Genomic DNA, 25285 nt, shown 5'->3' with positions numbered 1-25285 from the left:
TTTATTTTTAAGGCATATATTTTTATCTTGTATGTTTTAAAAAATCCACCAATTTTAAGTCGTCACATGCTTTTTTGTTTTGCTTTTGTGTTTTTTTTTCTTCTCCAAGTTCAAGGTGTTTGAGTCTATGAAGTGGTATTATTTTAATATATGTTAATAAAATCTACATAAATTTTCTGTTTCTGTCAGCTTGTTCATTTGAACTCTAGTACTCAAACTATGTGTATTACATTGACTTGTACAGATCTGACCTATACTGCATTTAAATTTCTGATTATTTAATGCAAGTCCCTGACAGTAAATTCAGTCAGTTATTTTTACATTTAGTATTTTTGGTGAACAAAAAAGCTAGACAGTATTGAGACAAAAATTTAAAATTAAAGAAGATTAGCTGTGTTCTGAAGTAGTTAATTGCCACAGTTATTTATTTTCAGAATGGATGGTTCTTTTTAATTTCTAATTTTTGTTACTTCACCTTTCAACAATGGATCTCTTTTTGTGCCCTTTGCTGCCAAATGTGATGTTTTTAGTAAGCTCCTTTCTACGAAAATACTGGTAGGATGTGCTCGAGTCACAACTCATCTTTGTCTTGATGAATTTAAATAGGTTTTACACCTGTTTTTCAGACGTGTAATAATTCTTTCAGCTCTTTTGAGACCTTTTCCTGTTTAGCGAATTGTTCCTTGAAGCTTAACTGCCAAAATTGGACACAGAAGTGTGTGAACGGCTGTACTGGTACCATGTTTGGTATTTTCCTACATCATACAAGGATACTCTGGAGTCTTAACACTCATCTGTTTTCAAATGCTCACTTTTTCTTGTGATTGCCTTGCTATTGCCATAATGTCTGGTCAGGTTTGGTGATCCATCAAAAGAGAAATTACTAAGAAGAGTAATCTTAAAAATGATTTGTCTTAATTCCTATTTGTATTCTGCTAGAACTCATTTAATTTTCAAACTTTATTGGTAGTGCTCTCTTATTTTTTTCTAGGTCATTATTTAGTGCTAACACTGATTCTAGATCACATTAGGCTGTTCAAAAACACCCTTCCATGGTATCCTAACCTTTCTTTATCTGTTGTGTGATGGTAGCTACACATTTTGTTCAGTTTTTAATTCAGTTACCACACTTCGGTTATTTTTTTAGTTTCACTGAAAAACAAACTTTAGAAGAAGACCTATTTATATTATCTTTTTCAATCTAAGTTCAACTTTACAGAGCCTAAGTGATCTGTCAGCTATTTAGAATATTTAAATATAGTTTCTCCTGATTTCCTTAAATACACCATCCAGTGTATACTCGTGTATTTGGGGCTTACCTTCAAAATACCCAGCAGATTCAGAAATAGCAGTTATGATAATTATGTTGCCCATTTATTTAAATTCCCAACTGAATAGTAAATATGTACTTTATATGATAACTCATTAACTCCAAATTTTATTTTAAATTTTTTTAAGTGCATTTGTTAGTTAATACTTATGTGCTTAGTTTATATGTGAGAATAATTTCAGAATGTTCTGTTTTGTGAAGAGACAAGAGCATCTGCAATGCTGTCATTATTAATTTAACATGATGCGAACAAAAGCATTTACAATGTGATTATAATATAATTTGCCATGTGAACAGTTAATTGCAACTACTCTTTATAAAAACCTTATGGTCTGAGAAGACTTGTTGCTGGAACTATAAACCACAATGGACAATAAACCTCAAATGTATCTTAAAAAGTTGTAAGTACTGGAATCAATGATGACATAAGGAGTTAGACTGCAGTTTCAAGCCTACACTACTTTTTTTAAAAAAAATTATTATCATAATATTTATTTTTAATTATGAATGCTAGAGAAGTTAAGAAAATTAAAGGGTGAAAGCCAGAATGAAGATTTAGTAGACTGGTAAAATCCGTTATCTGTCCTCTTTTGTTTCTTTTTTCTCTGATCTAGCATATGGAAGGACATTATAAACTGACTTGGACAGAAAGTAGGTCTTTTGATATGTATGCCTGAAACAAGTGTTAAATTTATCAAAAATTATTAGTTGGTGTGAACTATTAATAAACAAAACCAGCCTTGATTCTTTTTAGCCTTCTTCTGCTGTGCTTGACTTCTGTTGTACATCCTATCTACACATCAGGTTTAGTTTTAACAAAAAGAATGTAATGAGAAACTTTATATTTAGAAGTTGAATAGTTAGTTGTTTTCTGCAAAAGCCTTTCATAATGCTATATGTAGTAGATGAAAAATTATCTCATTGTAATTTTCTGAAACGATTGGCTAGTGGTTATACATTCTTGCTTAGAATTCTTTTCTAGATTTAGCCAACTCATTCAAACTTGGAAATCAGTCCTAAATCTTATGAAAGCTCCTACCTCTTTGCTCTCACTTGAATAAGAACCAGTTTTTCCCTTCCCTAGGCATGCAAATAACCATTTAAAGTAATGGAAGTTGTGTGCTGGATACTGGTTAGAAGAGGACGTTAGCCAGTTTCTTGCTTTCAATTTTAGACTCAGTTGCTAACTTGCATCATAAAAGCACATTAATGAAAATGCTAATATCTTTCCCAAATTTTGCTAAGAGGAGGAAGGAAAAGAAAAAGGGCAAATAATCTCAGTGATTTTCCTGAAGGTTTTGTAGTTGCTTTATTGTTCTGTTTTATACCTCCTTTTACTTGGAAGAGGCCATATCCTCTTTTTTGACTTGTGTAGCTTCAGTATGCCAATTCCATATATGTATAAATTGTAGAGGTCTGTGTATATGTATGTCTGCTTATGTTATATACACATTCAGGAATATTGTTATAATCTGAGGGAATATTTAAGTCAACATGTGGGAATTATGGAACTATTCTTGTGAGAGTCACTAGTAGTCTAGCTGGAGCTCTAAATATTTACTGGGGAGCCTATGTATGTAATGAATTTGTATATTCTTGGAAACTAAAGGAAGTATTACATTCTTTAAGTGTAAATCAAGAACTAAGAATGGGTTATTGTACTTCCCTCATGCCAAACCATAGCTGTACCATTTCCCCCAAGTCCCATAATGAAACTCTGTATGCATAGTACCACCATAGTCAGAGTCAGCCTAGAAGAAAAAACATGGTATACTTGTACATTGGAAGGTATTATTTTTCTTTGTTGTTGTTGCTGTTTTTACAGCAGTTTATATTTATGGTACTTGTGTGAGCATGTGTTCTCTTGCTTCACCACAACTCCCTGATTTCTAATGGTTCTATCATGTTGCTTAACAAGACAACAAATCCCTTGTGTCGTAGAGAACGAGGCAAAGAATTGTGTTACAATGGAGCACATTTATGCAGTGTGTTACAGGTTTGGAAAATGTACATCCTTCTATATCTGATTGCAGTTTCCTGTTCACCACCTATGGCTCAATTTCCAGGTTCCTTCTAAGTGAATTTGCAGAATTTACCATTTTATTCAGAAGATCTGTTTCATAGAATGGTTTGGGTTGGAATGGACCTTAAAGATTGTCTAGTTCCAGCACCCCTGCCATGGGCAGGGACACCTCCTACTAGACCAGATTGCTGAAAGCCCCATTCAACTCTTGGAACACTTCCATAACTTCCGTGGACGACCTATTCCAGTGTATCACCACACTCATAGTGAAGAATTTCCTCCTAAAATATAACCGAATCTTTCCCCAGCTTTCTCATAGGTCTTGTTTAGGAACAGAAAGACCACTCTAAGGTCTCCCTGGAGGCTTCTTTTCTCCAGGATGAACAACCCCAAGTGCTTCAGTCTATTTTCATAGGAAAGGTGCTCCAGCCCTCAGATCATCTTCATAGCTCTCCTCTGGAATTGCTCCAAGAGCTCCATGTCCTTCTTGCCATGAGGCCTCTAGAACTAGACACAGTTCTCCAGGTGAGGTCTCACAAGAGCAGAGTAGAAGGGAAGAATCACCTCCCTGGACCTGCTGGCCACACTTTTGATGCAGCCCAGGATATAGCTGGATTTCTGGGCTGCAAGCACAGATTTCCAGCTCGTATTGAGTTTTTAATCAGCCAACACACCCAAGTCCATTTCCTCAGGGCTGCTTGCTATCCATTCTCCACCCAGCCTGTAAGTGCACTTGGGATTGCCCCGACTCATGTGCAGGACTCTGCACTTGGCCTTAGTGAACTTCATGAGGTTGATATGGGTCCACCTCTCAAGCCTGTCAAGGTCCCTCTTGATGGCATCAGCTCCCTCTAGTTTGTCAACCACACCACACAGTTTGATGTCATCAGTGAACTTTGCTGAGGGTGCACTCTATTCTTCTGTCCAAGACTCAGACAAAGATGTTAAATAGCACCAGTTTGAGTACTGAATCTTGATGAATGCCAGTTGTCACTGATCTCCATTTGGACATGGAGCCGCAAGTCTTCAAGTGCAACCGTCGAGACAGTTCTTTATCCACTGAGTGGTCAATCCATTGCATCCATATCTTTCCAATTTAGAAACCAGGATGTCATGCTAGACAGTTTCAAATGTTTTGCACAAGTCCAAGTAGGTGATGTCATTTGCTTTCCCCGTGTCCATTGATGCTGTGATGCCATTGCAAAAGGCCAAAAATTAGTCAGGCGTGATTTGACCTTAGTGAAGCCACATTGGTTGCCAGCAATCACCTCCATATTTTCCATGTGCCTTAACAGAGCCTTCAGGAGGATCTGCTTCATGATCTTTCTGGGCACAGTGTTGAGGGCAACTGTTGTTTCCCAAGTTTTCCTTTTTTCCCTTTTTGAAAATGTGGGTTATGTTTCTCCTTTTCCAGTCAGTGGAAACTTCACCAGATTGCTGAGACTTTTCAAATATTAGGGACAGTGTCTTTGTAACTTCCTCCACCAATTCCCTCAGGACCTGCTGATGGATCTCGTCAGGTCCCATGGACTTGTACTCTTTCAGGTTCTTCAGATGGTCTAGAACCTGCTCTTCTACAGTGGCTGAATCTTCTTTTTCCTGGTCCCTGCCTTCTGCAATTTGGGTGATGTGGCTAGAGCCCTAGCTGGTGAAGACTGAGGCTTAGAGGTCATTGAATACCTCAGTCTTCTCCATATTTCACCTGTCCAGGTCTCCCATTTTCTTTCAGGAGAGGGTCCACATTTTCCTTAGTCTTCCTTTTATCATTGGTGTACCTCTAGGAACTTCTGTTTTTACCCTTGATGTGCCTGGGCAGACTGAATTATGTCTGGACTTCTGCTTTCCTAACCTGATGCCTGGATACTTGGATGACTTTTCTGTACTCCTTGCAGTCTACTTCTCCTTGCTTCCACCCTCTGCAGATTTTCATTTTACATCTTGGTGTGACAAGGAGCAAGCTGGTCACTGACATAGAGGGTGATTCCCTCCTCATCTCCTCTGCCTGACCTATCTAAAGAGCTTGTATCCATCCATTCCCACACTCCAATCATAGGATTCTTCCCGCTATGCCTCAGTGATGCTAATAACATCATAGTTGTGCAGACAGGCACATGTCTGTAACTCGTCTTGTTTGTTTGCCATGCCAGGTACATTTACATAGAGGCATTAATGTTGGGCCCCTATTGAATCTGTCTTACTGGCTGGGATTACATTCTAGTGTATTTTAGGCATTCTCCTGCTGGCCTGTGATCCTTCTCCAGGCCCAGGGCATCTAGTACTGGCACTGGCCTCAAAGTGGTAGCAGTTGGAGGGATTGATGATGCCCTCACCTGGCAACTCCATTTTTGTTTATAGCACTGCTGTTTTACTTCTCTACCCTGTGGTTACCCTTTCACGCAGCAATGATCACTGGAGAATCAAAAGCTATATAACCCCCTTGTCTCTACCTGTGTGGCCTTCACAAAGTGTCAGAATTTTGCCAGCCTCTTCTGATTGCTTTTGAGTCAATATCAGGGGGTGGGAATAGCCTGTGAGAAACAAACAGGCAAATAGCTCTTGGATTAATTACATTTGTAAAAATGGTAAGTATCACACTAATCTACTCTCATCTCAAGCACCAAACTTTCAGTTCCTGGAAAATTACTGTTTTTATGTGTGTATGTATGTTTATCATTATCAATCTATTTTTCTATGTATGTAGCTTTATAGACAGAATACAAAAATGGAATTTCCCTGACTGATTTTGTCCCTCTCTAAAAATAGATATAATTTCTCTGTGGTACAGCTGAAGATCAAAAACTTTATCAGAGTACAGATAGGAATAAAGTTCAGGCAACGAGGTTGTAGTTTGCTTAGATGCTGTATGTGGGGGTTCTTTGTTCGCCATTGGTTCCCTCCTCTCCTCCCTAGTTCATGCATATCTGAGCAGCCCTATTTTTACTTAAAATTAAAAATTATCATGAGTTCTAAACAACCCAGTAAAAACAGCTTTTCCTTTGCTCTTCTTATACCTTTATTATGTATCTCTGAGAACAGGCAGAGTAAGTGTGAAATTAAAACTAATCCCAAGGGGATGGTGTTTAGCACAGAGACAAATAACTTACTCCACTTCATGCAACTGAGTGATTTTCTTTATAGACCTATGGCTGGACTGAACTCTGTGTTGGAGATAGGATAGTCTTCTTCCAGTGAGTTAATTTGTAAGTCTTTCACTACTAGGTTGGGATGCAGAGGAAATGCTTCTGCAGAATGTATTTTCATTAGTAGTTTTAACCATTGACTTTCTAGCACAAAAACTTTCTAACTCAATTTGTGATCTAAATGCTAATTAAAATGCTAATTACAAAGATATTTTCACTTCAAATGGAAGACAGACTTTAAGTGTGTTACATGTCAACGTAATTATATGTACATAAATTAGGTGCGATGGACTTTAAGTATATGGTGCATGTTTTGTCACCTGTCTACTCCCAAATCTATTCTGAGAATAAACTGAAGTTTAAATATTCTATGTAATCCTTGTTTTTGCTTTCCCCTGCTCTTCACTGGGATAACAACCCTCTGTGTTTATTCATGGAGCCGTACAAAATATTTGTAAATAGGTCACACAGTTGTTCTAAGTCTGACATCTTGGCTTGCTTAACATTTTTCTTTCCCCCCCAATTCTAGGAAGGATTTCTGTGTGCATAAAGACGAACCATGTGATACTGTTGGTAAGTGAATAAACGTAAGAGATTGTGTTCATAAAATAGGTGTTACATAGAGATGTGCATCTAAAAGATAACAACAACATTGGTGATGGATAGGTGTAGCCAGATAAAATGCAAAATACATCTCAAATGCCAGTAATGCTTTTTTAGATTTGTGTATGCTTCTAGCGAATGTATATGTTTAAGTAGAGTGTTTCCATTCCATTCATAGAGCAAGCTTTTAATTTTTTTTCTTTGTAATCTGACAGATTAATACAGAATGATTTTATTATTCTTAATTAATCATATGAAGCTAAATGAATGTATTTGGGTTTTTTATGCAGTTTATTATTTTTTCTTTGTGAGAATATGTATGTTGTTTAAAAGAAGTTTCCATAGAATGTTATGTAATAGAGTGAGACAGTGTTCTTGAACTATGTAACTTTACTGGAGGACGTGAACTGTTGTACAAGGCATGTTCTTACATCTTCAGTTAAAGCAAGTACTAGCTGCACTGATTTTTTCTATTAATAGTTTTTAATTTATAGAGAGGACAATTTTTCAGTGTAAAGGTCTTGTGGAGAAGGTAGTAAAAGCTACCAATTGGTCTGTTCAGTTGTAATTCTGGGTAAAAACATGCTATGACACTAAATGAGGGTTGTCATGGTAATTTTTTACCCTAGAATTTCATTTGGGTAATAGAAGTATTTGAAAATTCTATATGTAAATACAAGTATTCGGAACCTAAATTATTTCAGTACGATTAGGAAGATAGTAATGGACTGATTGGACTAATGTCATACTTGTATTCCCACTTACTTAGAGAAGAATTAGAGTATTTTGCTTTCCTGTTTAATATCCATGGCAAAGGTTTGAGGAGAATTCTTATATGAACTGCATTACCTCACTTGTTGCTGGTTAGTTTGTTGGTTTTTTTTTCTTTTACTTCTGTTTCATCCCAAGCCTATGTGAGTGTGTCTGTGGGGTGGATATCAATAAAGAATCATTCTAAATGAAGAATGAATGTTTCTTACAGCAGTTAGTGGTTAGGAATTCAGATTCTTCTTCCACAAAACAGTATCTTGGTTTTAGGTGAATTTTGTATGTGCGTTTGGTGTTCAGAGGCACTTATTTTTGTCTTGAAAGTGAAAAAATGTTTCCTCACAGCTGAATGAGAAAGCAATGTTACAAGAAGTTTTCAGTATCTTATGCTGATCTAAGCTGAAGATCAAACCTGAGTATATTCAGAATATCAAAATCAGGACAGGCTGCTGTCTGGATTTCACAGAGGAAGTGAATGTATTCAAAGATTTCCCTTGAAAAAAGTTTCCTCTTTGGTTAAGCTCTGGACGTAATAGAAAGACTATTTATCTCTGAATTTGTTAATGGAATTGTAAATAAGATTGAACTGACTCAAGTATCAGTCTTTCACAATTCTCTGATGAAGAAGCTTGGATGAAACTTGAGAATGAGACAGTGCATTAATCACAACTGCACAGGAAGTTAAGAATTTGCGTTCTTAACATAGTGATAAATAAAATGAAGTAGAGACCTTCAGAGGCAGCCTAGTTTGGCATTTGGTGGAATGGCTGTTGTGGTCTTTCTGGCTGTGTATTGTTGTTTGAGTTTTATTTGGGAATTTAAATACAGTTCATGTGCATAGTTCTTTCCATATAACTACAGTTGTGCAGCAAAATATAAGACCATTAAGTGCCTGTTGTTTTATCAGTTATTTTATTAATTTAATAATTAGGTTTCCAGATTAATATAGTGCCTTTCCATATATTTACTGTATAATTTCTTCCATGCACATTTACAGTACTGTGGGTCCATGCCTACTCCTGAGAATGCCTTTCTGAAGCTCTTCTTTCCACTATCACTCATGAACTTGTTGAAGGAATCATAGAATCATAATTTATTCAGATTTGGAAGGGACCTCTGGATCATCAAGTCAATCCCCCTGCCAGAGCAGGATGGAATCATAGAAAGGGAGTGAAAAAACTAAGGAGAGCTTTGTGCATTTCTGTTGAAGATAATTTTAAAATTATCTTACTGACATGGATGTATTACGTCAGTATTTTTATGATTGAAGGTTTATATGCAATTGTTGAAAGTTCAGATAGGTAAATGGTTGTTTCATTTTGGCATCTTTTCTTTTACTTTTGATTTCCCTAGAAAAACCCAAATGGTGATTTTTAGTCTTAGATTAGATAACAATAGTTTGTTGAAAGCTAAGGAAAAGCAGTTTGATCTTACTATAGATCTTCATGCAACATATATATATATATAGGAAGCAGGGATGTTTAACATGCTGTAAATTATAGAATTTGCCAAATAAAATAGATTTAAAAATGCTAATGTAGTATCAACTGCACAATTCCCCAGCTTCCAGAGGTTGGAAGAACTCCAAAGGAATACACCTCAGTGCAGACCTTTGTCTACCACAGAGTGCAATAAGACAACTCTCTGTGAAATGTCAACGTAAGTGTACATGTACATGAGGCAGTAAAAGTCATATTTGTAGCACATTACACAATCCAGAAATGGAAGTTATGAGAAAGGAACATTTACAGGATGGACCTCATTATTGGAAAGGTTCATCGTGTTGGATCATCGTTCTTTTCAGTGATGGAAACTGAACAGAGAAATAGTGGTTTTATTATTTATTCATTAAATGCCAAGACTCACAGCTTTCAGACTGGATGTGAATACTTACTTAAGCCAGATCGCCTAAGTGCCAGTATTCTGTTATATAGGCAAAGTGTTCATGTATTTAGGTGGCAAATAATACATTTCTTTGTGCTTCCAGTCTTGTTCTGTTTTGAGTACAGAGCTTGTGCACTCTTCAATTACTACTTTTTCATTGTCTCTTAAAATAACAAAGTGATTTACATGGCGATGTCATGGTTTAAAGGTAACATTAACCAAGAACTCTATTAACCAGAAAAAATGTTCACATGACATCAAAAACGTGTCAAAGCTCCCTAGAAATTTATCATTCATTTTTGATTTTGAAACAAAATTCATGGTGCCAGTCTTCCATGTGTTCCTTCACAAAAGCTGTTAAGGTGAACAATAATTTTATTTTCCATAATGATAGAAAACATGTTTTGGAGTGTTTGACAGATTTTTACATTCTTAATCAAGAAAAACAAAATTCTATGTAGTTTGGTGATCAAATTCTGTTTGAGTGTTTGATACTTTTGAGAAATAGACAGAAATACAAGAATTAGTTCTGGAATTTGGTTTGATTTTCTAAAGTGTGTTGAAGTTTATAAATTAGAATGTCCTTATTCTATGCTTTTTAAAGTTACATTAAGTATTGTACTCTTACTAAAAGTGTTTGGAAAACTGCTGAAAACAGGGGAGTTGTGGGGCTGGTTTTTTGCTTCACAAGGTGAATCTGGAGTAACTCGTATTAATGCCTTCTCTGACGAATGCAACATTTCTGTAAAACAATAACCTAGACTCTCATGTGATATAGTTTTGGAAAGGTGTAGAAATAAGCATAATTGCTACAGCTGGAAATACTGGCAGGCCGAATGATCTGCACAGGATAAATGAATTAGCAAGTAAGAGAATCAGGAAGGGAACCCATTATGTTTTTCCTCTCCATTCTGCCTGTTATATCATCTACATTTCTAGTGCTGATGATGTGACTTTTAAGAAAATTTTAATTTTGATATGTAGTCATATCACTCTAAATTGTAAGGCTACAAGTAAATTCATCCTTAAAGAACATGCAGAATTTGAAAATAATTTGCAGACAAAAAAACTTCCATTCTACTACTTTAAACCTTTTACTTTAGTAATACTATTCTGTGGTGAATATTATTTGCAGTTTCTGCTGGTAAGTTTTTACTGAAGATAGACCATTCCAAATACCAGACACTAAGCACCTGGATACTTGTATTATCCCTTGTCTTATGCTGTCTGATTCTTCAGGTAGTATCTTTTCTCATGCCTTGTCTATAGTCCACAGTTGTACAACTCATGCTCTCTAAAATGTTGTGACCATAGTTAAAGTTTTGGAAGCTAGTAAAATGTCCTGTAACACTGATTGCAACAAAATGGAAGACAGAAAAGTAGCATTTCCAGATTTCAGTTACTGTAACACTTACTGCATGCAGTTGAAAAAATATGTCTCTGTTAGAAGAAGGTCAGGAATTTTCTCTGAATGTATAAATTGAGTTCCATTTGGCCTAATGTACTAGAATGATGAGGCATTTAAGAAATAGCTTTTGTTTTAAATAGAGTGACCTGAGCTAATTGTTTCTACTGCAGCAGGGTGAAACTTTTTTTTTTTTTTTAAATCTTTGACTGGCACACCTGTATTTTTCTGTCCAAACACATTTCATTTAAACTGATACAATTTGCTTATTCTTTTACTCCTGTTTGAAATTTGCAAGTAATAGGATGTTTGATGAACAGTAAGTGGAGCTTTTCTGAAGCTTTATGAAACACAGAGTATTTGGTTGATCTTGGAGGAGTGTAAGTGCAGTGTTCTGATTGTGGTTTCCTGGACAGAAGGTAATTAATTACAGTTTTCTAATGCTATTTTTTATCTTATGGTATCACAAAAGAGCAGGGTGTTCTTAAATAAGTAAACTATGAATTTTAAAAACTGTATCATATGATATCCTGTGCTTTCAGATACCGTTTTCAGTTAAAGCACCAGCTACAAGAGCACTGTTTCACAAAAATACACTTCCATCTAAACTAGGAAGCACATTCCAGTAAAATGCTGACGTTGCAATCTCTAAACAGAGCTCCCTTAAAAACTTTTGTCAGATTTTTTTTTTAGCAGAATGGTACAACTGTAGTATATTACGATTTTTAATCTGGCAACAGCTAATATTGCAGAGAGAAAAACAGTAGCAGGGATTTGAGGCACCATTAGGTCTTAATCCTATTGCAAAGTATCTAAATAGCTTGGATACAAATAATGACCAGTAAGGAGCAAGACAAACATATGTACAATAAAGACCACAAAACCAAATGAAGTGAAAGAACACATCTTCCATCCAACTTAGCAAAATGCCAGGGTTATTTACTTTTGTTTGCTAACATGAATGCTGTAAATCCGTAATACAAAGGTCTTGGCCTTTTCCTCTAAAACTTGCCCCTGGGGACAAAGGTTTAGTCCAGCCTTATGCGTTAAGAGATGCAACAGAAATAGGGAATTAGGCAGGTTATCTTTGCCCAGTAGAGGTTAATGCTGAAATATTGAAGCTGAGTGATGAGGGCTTATTACCAATGAACAAGCAGCTGAAGAAGTTGCACAGAACATGGGGAGGAGCACTGCAGAAGTAAACTTAAGAAGTCTGTTTCTCTGTACTTCTCTCTATCCGTCTGGTGTCCCTTCTCTTATCCAGAAAATTGCCGGTCTTGCTTAGCTGCGGTTAGCCTGACTAGCTATGAGAGTGGTAACAGTGAACTCTCTCATGCTGAGCCATATGCTGCTGTGGCTGAGCTCCTGTGGGTGCTTGATGTTGTTAATTTAAAGCTCGTTCAACTACCTGTGTGCTTCAGAGCACAAGTCCTGTGACATGTTCCCTGTAGGCAGGCTCAGTCTTTCTGCCTCTCTGACGCTTCATATAGTGAAACAGGATGGGATTACTGGACCCTGCACTGTGTTTCTCCAGAGGAAGGGAAAGGAGGGAAGAGGTGCTGCTACTGTTTTTTCAGTGGGCTTACTCAATTTAAATGGGATAAAGAAGCAAGGGAAACTCTGTACCTTCTCTTCTAGGCCCTTCCCACTGTCAGAACCAGATCCTGCATCATGTGCCTGTTTTCCTAGAACATACTAACGAAGGGCTCTGTTTCTTATATTCACCAGAAAAGTTTGGGGGTTTTGTTTGTTTTGTTTTATTTTATTAGAACAGTGTAGGACTACAATACAGGTGCTTAGTCATATCCAAACATCTGCTATTTCAAGCCTCAGCTTTATTCTTTTTCTAGACATATTAAATTTAAAAAATTATCAAGATTCTTGATTTCAGTAAAACTGTTAAGATGCAATCCCATCTTACCTTGCCTTGTTTTACTGAGTTGGACAAAAAGGCAACACTCCAGTGAGACCAGGGAGGTAAATTTTCATGCCAAGAGTGTTGAACCTTTGTTTCCAAGCTGTATTGTAACTCTGACACAAAATAACTAGGTTACAACACGTTCAATTGTATTGTTTTCTATTGTTATATCTTAAATGTTTAATGCTTAATTAATCTCAACAGTAGTAAGGTAACACAGAAGAGATCTTTCTGAATTGACTCCTGATGGCAATTTTGTAATCACTGAGCTTACTTTAAATTGCTGACCACTTACCATATGAAAAACCAGTTTCTGGCTTTTTAAATAACAAACTTCTGCTTTGCTTTGGAAAGCCCCATTCAGTGTATTTGCCAAAGAAGGAATATGTCTCCTTTTTAAAGTCACATCTTACTTTATACAGCCGAGTTCCATGAAGCTTTCATAAAGCACTCATGCACTCATATGATTTACCAATATCATTTAAGGACTGGACATCTTTATTGTGTAAGTCCTTAAAGCAGAATTTTCTACTTCTATGCTAAAGTTATACTTGTAAATTTAGATCAAGATTATTCATAGTTTTCTATGCTATCTAAAACAAACCTTCAGAAAAACTGTTTATGCAAATCGTGCCATGAGCAAGTTACACTAATGGATCAAATTAGTTCCGTTTCTTAAAAGACTGAATTATTGCTTAGAAAGATTGTATTTAATTTTTCATTTATATTAATAGTATGATTAAATATGAAATAGAGAAAATCTTTATTGCACACTACAACATATACTGTATTATTTCACATTTTCTTGTGAACAGAATGACTTAGGACCTCTTCAACATCAATTATACACAATCTAAGCAAGTTTCTTTCTGTTTCTAGATTACAAGTGTAAATGAAAGTCAAATGAGGAGGAAGAGGACTCTTTTCTTTTTCAATTTATGGCTTTTTTCTTTTAATTCTCCAGTATACAATTTTCTTTTGTATCTCTGCCTTTTCCTGATCATGAATGTTTTTATGGACGAAGGTTCCCACTTGGTGGTGTTGCCTTTACAGAAAAAGAAGTAGGCAATTAAAAGGTTAAAAAGGATACTGGCTGTACTCAGTGGTCTTGTTACAATATATCATTTCTTTAAATTTTTAAAACGTTTTTTAAAATATGTTGCTTAAAAGTTTAAAAAACAAGACATGGGAAATATCTGTCATCTTTGACATTAGAAGGAGATGCCCTTGTATTCAGCGTTGCCTTGCTTTTTAAAGTGTTTTGAGTAGGGGTGATCTGGATATGATGCTTTCATATGAGTTGAAGCATTCTGGATATTTTAGTGTAAAAATTATGAGAATTGTAAGTGAACATCATGATACTAAAAAGATAATGAAAGAGCAGATTAAGTTAGGTATCACCAAGTACAAAGTAATGCATATGGAAGAAAAAAAGTAGTCTTTAGCTCATCTGTATAAAATTATGAGCTTTGCTACCACTCAGAGAAGAGACCACAGAATTATAACAGGCAGTTCTCTGAAGATGTCAGCTCTCTGATCAGCTGATGGAAAGGACTGTTAGGACTGTTTAGGAAAGAAGAGAGAACAATCAAAAAAATCATCATGCTGGTCAGGTACACCTGATATTTTTACTATAACTACTATTGTCAGAAAGGCTAGTAGAACAAGAGAAGGTAAGTTATGCACACAGCTGTAAGTTGTCAAAAAAGTGTAGTTGACATCTTGAGGAGTTGCTAAATGTGCTGGATCTTCTCATTGGGATAGCTGACAGAGATCTAGAAAGGCATAGATGGCTTTGAAAAGATGAGTAGAGCTTTCTATTTGAAATAAAATACCTCCTATGCAGTCTTCATCAAAAGAGAAAAGGTACTGTTGTACACAGTTACACTCTGGAGCTGTTTGCCTACATGTTGGGGACCCAAAGCCAGAAGCAGTTTAAGATGGAATACCCAGATGCAAAGAATAAAAGCTTTGACAGCTGTTTAAGATGACAGCATGGATGCAGCTTTTAGCTCAGGGGATCCCTACAATACTTGTCAGCAAAGACCAAGAGTAGACTGTGGGGAAAATTCACTTGTCTTATTTGTATATTCATCTTGAAAGCTGTAGTTTCCATGTCAGCTGCATTTTAGAAGAATATTAATATCTTTCAACAGTTCTACCATCCGTATAATAAAATATTAGATGTCTGTGGATTGTTTAAGGTTTTTACAACTAAGAGCCTAAAACTGTACAGTCACACATTCAGAATTTTCTCATGAGTATATATCATATGTAGATGTGCCCTCCTAATTTTCAGACTTGAAGTTCAGTAAGGCTAAGTGCAGACCCCTGGGCTGGGACAATCCCAAGCACAATTAAAGGTTGGATGGAAAATGGGTTGAGAACAGCCCTGAGGAAAGGCATAGATGGCTTTGAAAAGATGAGTAGAGCTTTCTATTTGAAATAAAATACCTCCTATGCAGTCTTCATCAAAAGAGAAAAGGTACTGTTGTACACAGTTACACTCTGGAGCTGTTTGCCTACATGTTGGGGACCCAAAGCCAGAAGCAGTTTAAGATGGAATACCCAGATGCAAAGAATAAAAGCTTTGACAGCTGTTTAAGATGACAGCATGGATGCAGCTTTTAGCTCAGGGGATCCCTACAATACTTGTCAGCAAAGACCAAGAGTAGACTGTGGGGAAAATTCACTTGTCTTATTTGTATATTCATCTTGAAAGCTGTAGTTTCCATGTCAGCTGCATTTTAGAAGAATATTAATATCTTTCAACAGTTCTACCATCCGTATAATAAAATATTAGATGTCTGTGGATTGTTTAAGGTTTTTACAACTAAGAGCCTAAAACTGTACAGTCACACATTCAGAATTTTCTCATGAGTATATATCATATGTAGATGTGCCCTCCTAATTTTCAGACTTGAAGTTCAGTAAGGCTAAGTGCAGACCCCTGGGCTGGGACAATCCCAAGCACAATTAAAGGTTGGATGGAAAATGGGTTGAGAACAGCCCTGAGGAAAAGGACTTGAGGGTGTTGGTTGACGAGAAGCTCAATGCGAGCTGGCGCTGTGGACTTCCAGCCCAGAAAGCCAGTCGTGTTCTAGGCTGCATTAAAAGAACCATGGCCAGCAGATCAAAGGAGTTAATTCTCCCCCTCTATTCTGCTCTCATGAGACCCCACCTGGAGTACAGTGTTCAGTTCTGGAGCCCCCAACGTGAGAACGACATGGAGCTCATGTAGAGAGTCCAGAGGAGGGCCACAAAGATAATCAGAGGGCTGGAGCACCTCTCCTGTGAAGACAGGCTGAGAGAGTTGGGGTTGTTCAGTATGGAGAAAGGAGGACTCCAAGGAGACCCCAGAGTGTCCCAGAGGCCCTGAATGGGGCCTGCAGGAAGGCTGGGGAGGGAATTTTTTTAAGGGCTTGTAGTAAGAGTACAAGAGGTAATGGATTAAAACTGGAAGAGGGACATTTAGGTTAGACATTAAAAAGAAATTCTTCAGTTTGAGTGTGATAAGACACTGGAGTGGGTTGCCCATGGAAGTTGTGGAAGCCCTCTCCCTGGAGGTTTTCAGAGGCAAGTTGGATGGGGCTCTGAGCAACCTGGTCTAGTGGGAGGTGTCCCTGCCCATGGCAGGGAGGTTGGAACTAGATGATCTTTAAGGTCTTTTCCAACCCAACCCATTCTATGACTCTGTTATATGGTACAACATGAAACTGCTTCATGACTTGTAGTTAGCAGATCCAACAGCAGGATTTGGCTTTCACAAGTGAGGTTCACTTTGATTAATAGGAGAAGAGTCGGTAAGCATTATTTGCATTTTACGCTTTTGGTAATTTCTAGAATCAGAAATCTAATTTAATCTAAATGAAATGCAGGTCATACATTTTGCGTATTACACTTTAACAGGTTAAATAAGATATTTCATTTAAGGAATGCCAAGTCTAAGAATTTACCAGTGATTTATATTGAGTATTATTGACAATGCCTACTACTACTGACTGCTTTGTCTGCAGAACAGGTATGAGACTTGCGACATGCATAGTTCTTTGAGAATTAACTGAGGGGCAGGCAAGATAGTAGTACTTCCGTTGCTGCATGAAAAGACATTGCTAACATACTTCAACCTGCCATTTTAGAAACAAAAAGAAGGTTAGGGGACTTCTTTTCCTTACAGAAAACTAGAGAGCATCAGGCATTTTTTGTTTAGTACTCAGCATCAACAGGCAGAGGGAGGTTTGCTGATCCCAGTAAGTTTTATACAACTGAGAATAGTGATTAGTGTTAGTAAGTGTTGTGGTTTAATGCCAGATGACAACTAAGCTCCACACAGCTCCTTGCTCCCTTCTCCTCTGTGAAATGGTAAAAGTGACAAATCTCATGGGTTGAGATAAAAGCAGTATAATAACATTAATAAAAATAACAAATAGCAATAACAAATACTTTGTAGTAAAAGGGAAAATAACAGAGAGAAATAAAATCCTGGAAAGCCAAGTGATGCAACTGAAAGTTATTACCTACCACCAACCAACCAATGCCTAGACAACACACGAGAAACAGCCCACCCACCAACTTCCCCCTCTAGTTTTGTTGCTGATCATGAGATATGAAGTATCATTTTGGTCAGTTTGGCTCAGCTGTCCTGGCTGTGTCCCCTCCCAAGGTTTTTCTGTGCCTCCAGCCTCCTTGCTGTTGGTGGCATGAAGAAGCAGAAAAAGCCTGGACACTCTGTAAGCACTGTTCAACAATTAGAATAACATCCCTATAGTCTCCCTGTATTTCCAGCATAAGCCACAGCACCCTACAAACTACTCTGAAGAAAATAACTATTGCAGCCAAAGCAGAACAGTAAGGAAGGTATTTCTAAACATTTTTCATTACAGTAATGTGAATGCCCACAACATTTCAAAATGCATCACTGGATTTTTTCTATGGAAACAGTAATTTTCTTCTTTTGTAAATCTCTGTTTGCTGAAATCAAGATCCTAATGTCTGCTTCTTCTGGTATTTTTACCAGCTCTACCACTTAGAGCTACAGTCTGTCTTTTTCAGTTTGTTCATTAAAACTTGAAAGAAAATGCAGGTAATTGTGGAACTGCAAGGCACAAAATTATTTTGCATAATCACAGAATCACAGAATATTAGGGGTTGGAAGGGACCTCTGAAGATCATCAAGTCCAACTCCCCTGCCAGAGCAGGACCAAAAAATCACACACAACTAGGGGTAATAGCTCAGAAAGGCATCTAAACAGGCTCTGTTTTTTCTTCCTTCTCCAGAAAGAAATAGCGAAAGTTGAAATAATCTGCTGTATTCAAATCTAATTTGTAATTGTATTATTCAGTCCTGAACAACTTTGTCACCTGAGTTCTGTGTGCAAAAGCTTTCAGTGAGTTGTTCAGAGGAACACTGCCAGACTAATGATGGGGTTACTAATTTGAACTTCATGTTCAGGATGAGGCATTGTGCTCACAGACTGACAAGTACTTGGATTGTAAGAAAATTTACTTTTATCTTCTTAACTTAGAATACTAATTATGAGTAAATTTCAAACTGTCAAACATTTCAAACTTGACCTTTACATCCAAGTATCTAGTAAATGTGGATCCAGAGGGCATCATTCCACTGAAAGGGTGTCCCTGGGAAGAAGGCCAAACAGCTGAAACAAGTGGTTTGACTCCTTACTCCAAGAATTCAAACAAGTGATGACAATAGGTCTCCACTAAATGTATTTGTGGTACAAAAAAAATTACTGGTAAACTGCTTATTCCTCAAGCAATTATGATTGCAGACATTCTAACTTTTAGAAGCTGAACTTGAACTCAGGCTTCTGTTTTTTGAAAACTTAGTTATGATACTGTAGAGGCATTATAGCCTCCACAATGAATGTGTTTGTCAGCCTGCAGTCTCCTACAAATTCTTCTAGTTCTATAACATCTGACTCTTTTACATGTTTTTAAAATCAATTACATGATGAACACTCTGTCAGTACTGAACAATGATAATGAAGGGGCACAGTTCTGTGCTTTGCGTTTTGTTCTTCTGTCAGAGGAAATACCTGTTCAGATTTATGCCCTATTGTTATAAACACCTGTTTTCATTTAGAGTAATATTGATGTCCATATGTATGTTATATCACATCTTGTTAGGGTACCTAGCAATGCTTTTAAATAATCTATTTTCTTCACATTGCAGTCTGTTTTCAGATAGTATTACTATCAGGAAATATTACCACTACTTGCTATTTCTTTGTTATCTTTTATACAATTTTGTGCTAAAAAAGGTTGTTCTGGCTTATGGGTAAGAAAACTTCCATCAGTTACCTGTTTATATATTTGGATGGCTCTGATCACAATAAGGTTTCGGACCTGCTTGAGGTCAGTAATGCCCTAGTACATACAGTTAGTTGTAACAAAAAATAATTTAATGTTATGATTGTGTTTCCTAGGTATAGCATATCTGAGTGGAATGTGCAGTGCAAAACGGAAATGTATAATTGCAGAGGACAATGGTCTGAATCTTGCTTTTACTATTGCCCATGAAATGGGTCACAAGTAAGTACGTTGATAACAAGCAGTAGTATTTGTTTGCATGTAATATTACAATTGTTTGATTAATTTGATTGTATACTTCAGTTTTTTCTCTTTCTTTTAGGAAGGCTTTTAAATTTTATGAAAATTTTAGAAGGCAATGTTTTTTGTATTAATAATAATTGAGATGTATTGATGTATAGTATGTAAATTAAGAAAATGTTTACAGCTTGGAATCGTTATAGCTACATAGTTACTAGGTTAGCTGGAAGGACTAACATTGTCTAGAGGAAAAGCAAGTGCCCCAAGATGTTTTTTTTCTTTTGAGACTGTGGTATTGTATATCAGATCCAGCTCTAACTGTTGTTGGCAACAATATTTTAATGAGATCATGAGTTGAAAGAGCCCATATTTAATTTGGCTTTCTCAGAATAAATCCCAGTAAAGTGTGTAATGGTCACTGGTCATCACAACATTAATATTGTTTTTCCTCCCCTTAACAGAAAAGGATGACAAAGTGAAGGTCAAAGTGACTATCCTTCACAGCTGGATTAGATGTTTTTACTCATTCCATGAGGAATTTGGAGCAAAAGTAAAACATTCGCATGTTGCAATCACAGTTTTTTTAAATGGAAGTTGTATTTGTTTCTTGGCTTCAGTACTTTAAAAAGAAAAATAAATAGGAGAGTCCTGATTTTAAAATGAAATTAAATTAAATAAAAAATATGTAAAATAAAAATACGTAATTTTTACTGCTCCAGGTATCTGTGTACAAATGTTTAGAATAGCAGCTTCACAGAACAACAGAGATAGAAATTTTGTTAAATTGTTTGAATCTCTGAATGTTGAGCTTAGATATCTAGGGAAAACATTTGAATTAGAAGTTATTTGATTTAAATGTATTCAAAGGTGTCTGAGAGTAGATGTCATAGCATCTAATGTTTAAACATGCAGTTGATTACAAGAAAGAATTGGAATTTCATTTCCATTTAATTATTTTTTTTTTGATTGGCATATCAAAGAAATTGGCAAACTGAAAGAAATTATGTAACTTGGAGGGAAAGGGTGATGTAAGTATGAGAGACTGATCTTTTCTGTTTCATTTTTTGTCAGGTTTTTTTGAGTTTTCCTAGCTGGAGAAAGCAACTCCATGTTGATATAAGCCAGCCTCCTTGAGTGGTAGTTATGATAAAGAAAAAACTTCAAAAGAATGAAGTGTTTCTCTTTGTAGCCACAGACTATCCTTTTTTCATTTTTTCACTATAATATTTTCTAGTATTGGAAGGGTAGATGAAGACTCACTTTCTATACACATGTTCTGCGACAATAAAAAAAGGATAAGGGGAAAGAAACAATAGCTGAATATGATCTGCAGATAAGTTCACTGATGAAGTAAAACAGAAAATTGTTCGGGGCATGTGTAATCATATTAAATAATTTAGAGAAATATAAGTACTGCTTTATGCCCTGCACGATAAAAATACATTTAGACAATAAAAAGCTTGGCAGTAGAATTAATGAATTTGAAAAAAAAGTAATCTTGATCAGCAAGAAATACAACAGTGTGCTTCCTGAGAAATGGTAGTCTACAAAATCCTAAATGTGGAAAATGGGAAGCAGGTATAAAATTCTTGCAGTTAGGAATGATGTATTGGTTCAGTACTAGCAAATTTGAGAATCACAGAATGGTAGGAGGTTGAAAGGCACTTCTGGAGGTGATCTAGTCCAACCCCCCTGCTAGAGCAGGGTCACAAAGGAACACATCCAGATGGGTTTTGAATGTCTCCAGAAAGGAAACTCCACAATCTCTCTAGGCAGCCTGTTCCAATATCTTGTTACCCTCAAAGTAAAGAAGTTTTTCCACATGTTCAGATGGAACTTCCTGTGTCCATTGCCCCTCACCTGTTGCTGGGCACCAATGAAAATAGTCTGGCCGCGTCCTCCTTACACCCACCCGTTAGATATTTATAGGCAGTCTCAGTCTTTTCCAGGCTACACAGAACCAGTTCTCTCAGCATTTCCTCATAGGTCAGATGCTCCATTCCTCTAATCATCTTTGTGGCCCTGTACTGAACTCTTTCCAGTAGTTCCTTTTCCTTCATGAACGGGGGAGCCCAGAATTGGACAAGGTACCCCAGATAAATCCTCATCAGGGCATAATAGAGACAGGGTGCATAATCTCCCTGCTGACCACACTCTTCTTAATGCACCCCAGGATGCCATTTGCCTTCTTTGCCACAGGGCACATTGCTGGCTCATGGTTAACTTGCTGTCCACGAGAACTTCCACATCCTTCTCTGCAGACCCCCTTTCCAGGATGCCAACTCCTAACTTCTACCGGTTCACTGGGTTTTTCCTCTCCAGGTGCAGGACCCTACACTTGCCTTTGTTGAACTTCATTATGTTCCTCTCTGCTAGCCTGTCCATATCTCACTGATTGGCAGCAGAGCCTTCTGGAGTATAGCCACTCCTCCCAGTTTTGTATCCAGCAAACTTGCTAAGGGTACACTCTGCCCTTTCATGCAGGTCACTGATGAATTTGTTGACCAGTACTGGAGCCAGTACTGATGCTTGGGGAATGCCACTATCTCCAACTAGAGTCTGTGCCATTAGTCACAGTGCTCTGAGCTCTGCCATTCAGCCAATCACTGTCCACTCATCTAACCCACACTTTGTAAGCTTACCTATGAGGATGTTATGGGAGACAGTGTCAAGTGCCTTGCTGAAGTCAAGGTAGACTACATCCACTGCTCTCCCCTCATCCACCCAACCATTCATAGAAGGCTGTCATATTGGTCAAGCACACCTTTTGCTGATTGCTAGACAGCTAAGAAAGAATCAGTTCAGGAAAAAATGAAGCACTGAGAGAGTGAAATAGCACTGTATCAGCATTTTAATAAGGCAAAAAGGTGCAGTAATTTTATACTTGAAATTTAGAAGGTTAGTCAATCCTTCGTCTATCAAAGTATCAAGGCTTCCTCATTTGCAAGACTATAATATTCCAGTATGGATTTATAGTTAATTTTACTTAGAATGGTGTTTAGAAACTGAACAGCAAGTAACTGAACAACAACCTACAGGATTCCCAGGCTTAGTTGATGGTCTGATACATTTCAAACAGTTGTGAGAAAGTTGTAAAAATACCATAATAGTGTTAATATTTTTTCTATTCAGCAAACTTAGTTTGGGTGGGTTTTTTTGGTCTATTCATTGAGTGATAGCTCCAAGTCTTTTTCCTGATTACATAATTTTCTTCAATTTGAAGAAATGTTATGTGTCAGTGTTTTTCCTTGGCACACAATTAAAGTCATAAACCATAGATGGAACTGTTTGTCTTGAAAAACTGCAGTTTGCAGGGTGTGGTATGGGTATCTTATTTGCCAGAGGTGAATAGTCTTCCTCCACTATGTACAATATGTTTCTGTCATAACTACATCTGTCACATCAAAGCTTAAAACTGTTTGTATACTTAGTCAAAGTACCATGATATGCTCTGTGTCTAGATCCAGCTTCTTGAAGCATACTGATAGATATGTTGGCATGACAGAGAAGAAAGCATATGTTTAGCAAAAGTTGCAAGCTTAGCTTGTCAGTATCATGCAGTGTATGTTGTATTTTTTAACCAGTTGTTTTCGGATTCAAAATTTAACAAGTTGTCAACATTTTAGAGAATGAGCAGCACTTCATGAAAGAGAATATTCATTGTGTAAACATATTTCTATTGATTTTTTTTCTTTTTATCATTGAATTACTAACCAGAAGAGTGAGGTTTCCTTGTCTAGTAGATTCTTTTTCTGAAGACAAAGTTTTTTTTAAAAATTAATCTTCTTCCTTTTACTATCATCGTTTTTCCATAGCTGGATTACTTGCCTTTCAATTCACCTTAAGATAAAGAATTCATTACAAGTAGAGCAATGTGTCTGATCTCTTTTATGCAATGATCTGTGAAGCCCACACATGTTTAAAAATATTTGTAAAAAAATCACACAAAACTTATTTCACTAACTGGAATTTAAAAAACAACAACAAAACCAAAACAAAACAACACAAAAAACCCCGAAAACAACAAAAAAAATAGCAATACATATCTTTTGCCTTAATTTTATACAATAGCTTATAGAAAGGTGCTACTATTCTGTTTTCATAATTTTCCATATAGGGATAGCAGTGTGATAGAACATTTTTTGTTGAAAAAGTACAATACAAGTACTAACAAAGTAATGGAGCTTCCATGCAGTCTGTTATATTCAAATGATTGGTGTTGTTTTCACTTTTCCAAGTGCATAGCTCAAGAACTTTATGATCTTTCTAGCATTTATTACATGTAATGGTGACAAAAGAGAAAAAAAAAGGAAATTACAGGGAGGATAACACTTTTTAATGAATTTTTTTTTTGTTATTTTTATTATTATTTTAATGTAATCCAATTCATTGTATGTTTGTGGGGTTTTTGCTATAATGGAAAATAACCCATAGAATAATAATCACAATAAATGAATAAATAAAAAACCTTCCACCTTGAAGAGTGTGGGATCACTGAGCAAATTCTTGATGCCACAAATGTAGCAGATGTAGGAGAATTTTGGAATCTATAATGAGAAGAAGTATAAAAGTGTTTTACAATGCAATCCTAGTTCTTTCCAGAAAGTATGTGCATAGACTTATTTAACTTAAGTATGGCATAGTGACTGAGGACTCTTTGTTGATACTTTAAAGAGCTTTTGTTTCTCAATACTCAGCTATAATCAAATTAAATAAAAGTGTAGTACTGTCATGTCCTGAGTAGGGCAACCCAGCGATATTCAGACCAGAGCTCCTTGCTTTCTAAACTCTTTCTCAGAAAGCAGCCTCGCTGGGGCTGGATCCAACTCTTGTCTCAGACCTGGCCCTTCCAGGGAGAGTGATTCCAAATGTCATGGTCCAAGGAAATGCTCGACCGTCCAATATCCCTTGATCAGATTAAGGTGAATTGACACTCAAGGTCTGTGTTTGAATATTAGGCTTAATTCAAACTATAGAAGGAATTATGGATACATAAGTTATTATCTTAGGCTGCACAATCATAAAGGCTGACATTTAGATCACATATATGTTTAAGCTGCATAACCTGAAAAAAGATCGTGGTTAGGCCTTGTGTTACTTAATGATGTTAGGAAGGGAGAGAGAGAGAGTAGAAGAGAAGTTCAGAGAGGTAGATAACAGAAAATCACCAGTCCAGTATCCAGCGTTGGGCCAGCCAACAGGGGAAAGTTAGTGTCAGTGAGGCTCCCCAAGCCCACCATTGCAGCCCCCTGTTTTATAGGCCTAGTTTCCCAAGGAAGAGCAAGCGTGTTTGAGTCATAAAGCTGAGCAGCTGGAGAGAACCTCCACCCCCTCTGCCCCTCCATCCTTATCTCAATCGCTGTACATGCAGCCTCAGGCCATATGCAGATCATCAGTGCAGTCTCCATCCTTTCAGGCAGTCCTTTTGGGATGCAAAGGAGACTTTGTTTAGGGGTTGCAATGGGGTTTCCATGCCAATTCCAGCAAGTATAGGTCCTAAGGGCTGGTCCCTCACAAGTACTCAGTACTTTTTTGCTATGTGTGTTGACACTAGAATGTGTTTTGTGCCTGCAAGGATATACTTGGTGGCTGAAGACGTGTTGTTATCCATCTTGAATCCAGCTGTATGCATTTAACTGTGAGT

The 25285-nt window shown here is 36.8% G+C and overlaps 1 protein-coding gene across 1 annotated transcript in view; it reads left to right on the top strand.

Moving 5' to 3' along the window:
- Window positions 1-25285, top strand: part of ADAMTS19 (ADAM metallopeptidase with thrombospondin type 1 motif, 19) — a 128517-nt gene that overhangs the window by 47308 nt on the left and 55924 nt on the right. Inside the window, exons 7-8 of the mRNA XM_010007225.1 lie at window positions 7023-7066; window positions 19518-19623. Of these exons, the coding sequence (XP_010005527.1) occupies window positions 7023-7066; window positions 19518-19623 (150 nt within the window). The remainder of the gene's footprint in view (window positions 1-7022; window positions 7067-19517; window positions 19624-25285) is intronic.

This window comes from Chaetura pelagica, unplaced genomic scaffold (genome assembly GCF_000747805.2).
Source record: "Chaetura pelagica isolate M959 unplaced genomic scaffold, ChaPel_1.0 scaffold40, whole genome shotgun sequence".
Lineage (NCBI taxonomy): Eukaryota > Metazoa > Chordata > Aves > Apodiformes > Apodidae > Chaetura > Chaetura pelagica.
This window is presented reverse-complemented; position numbering and strand designations above follow the sequence as displayed.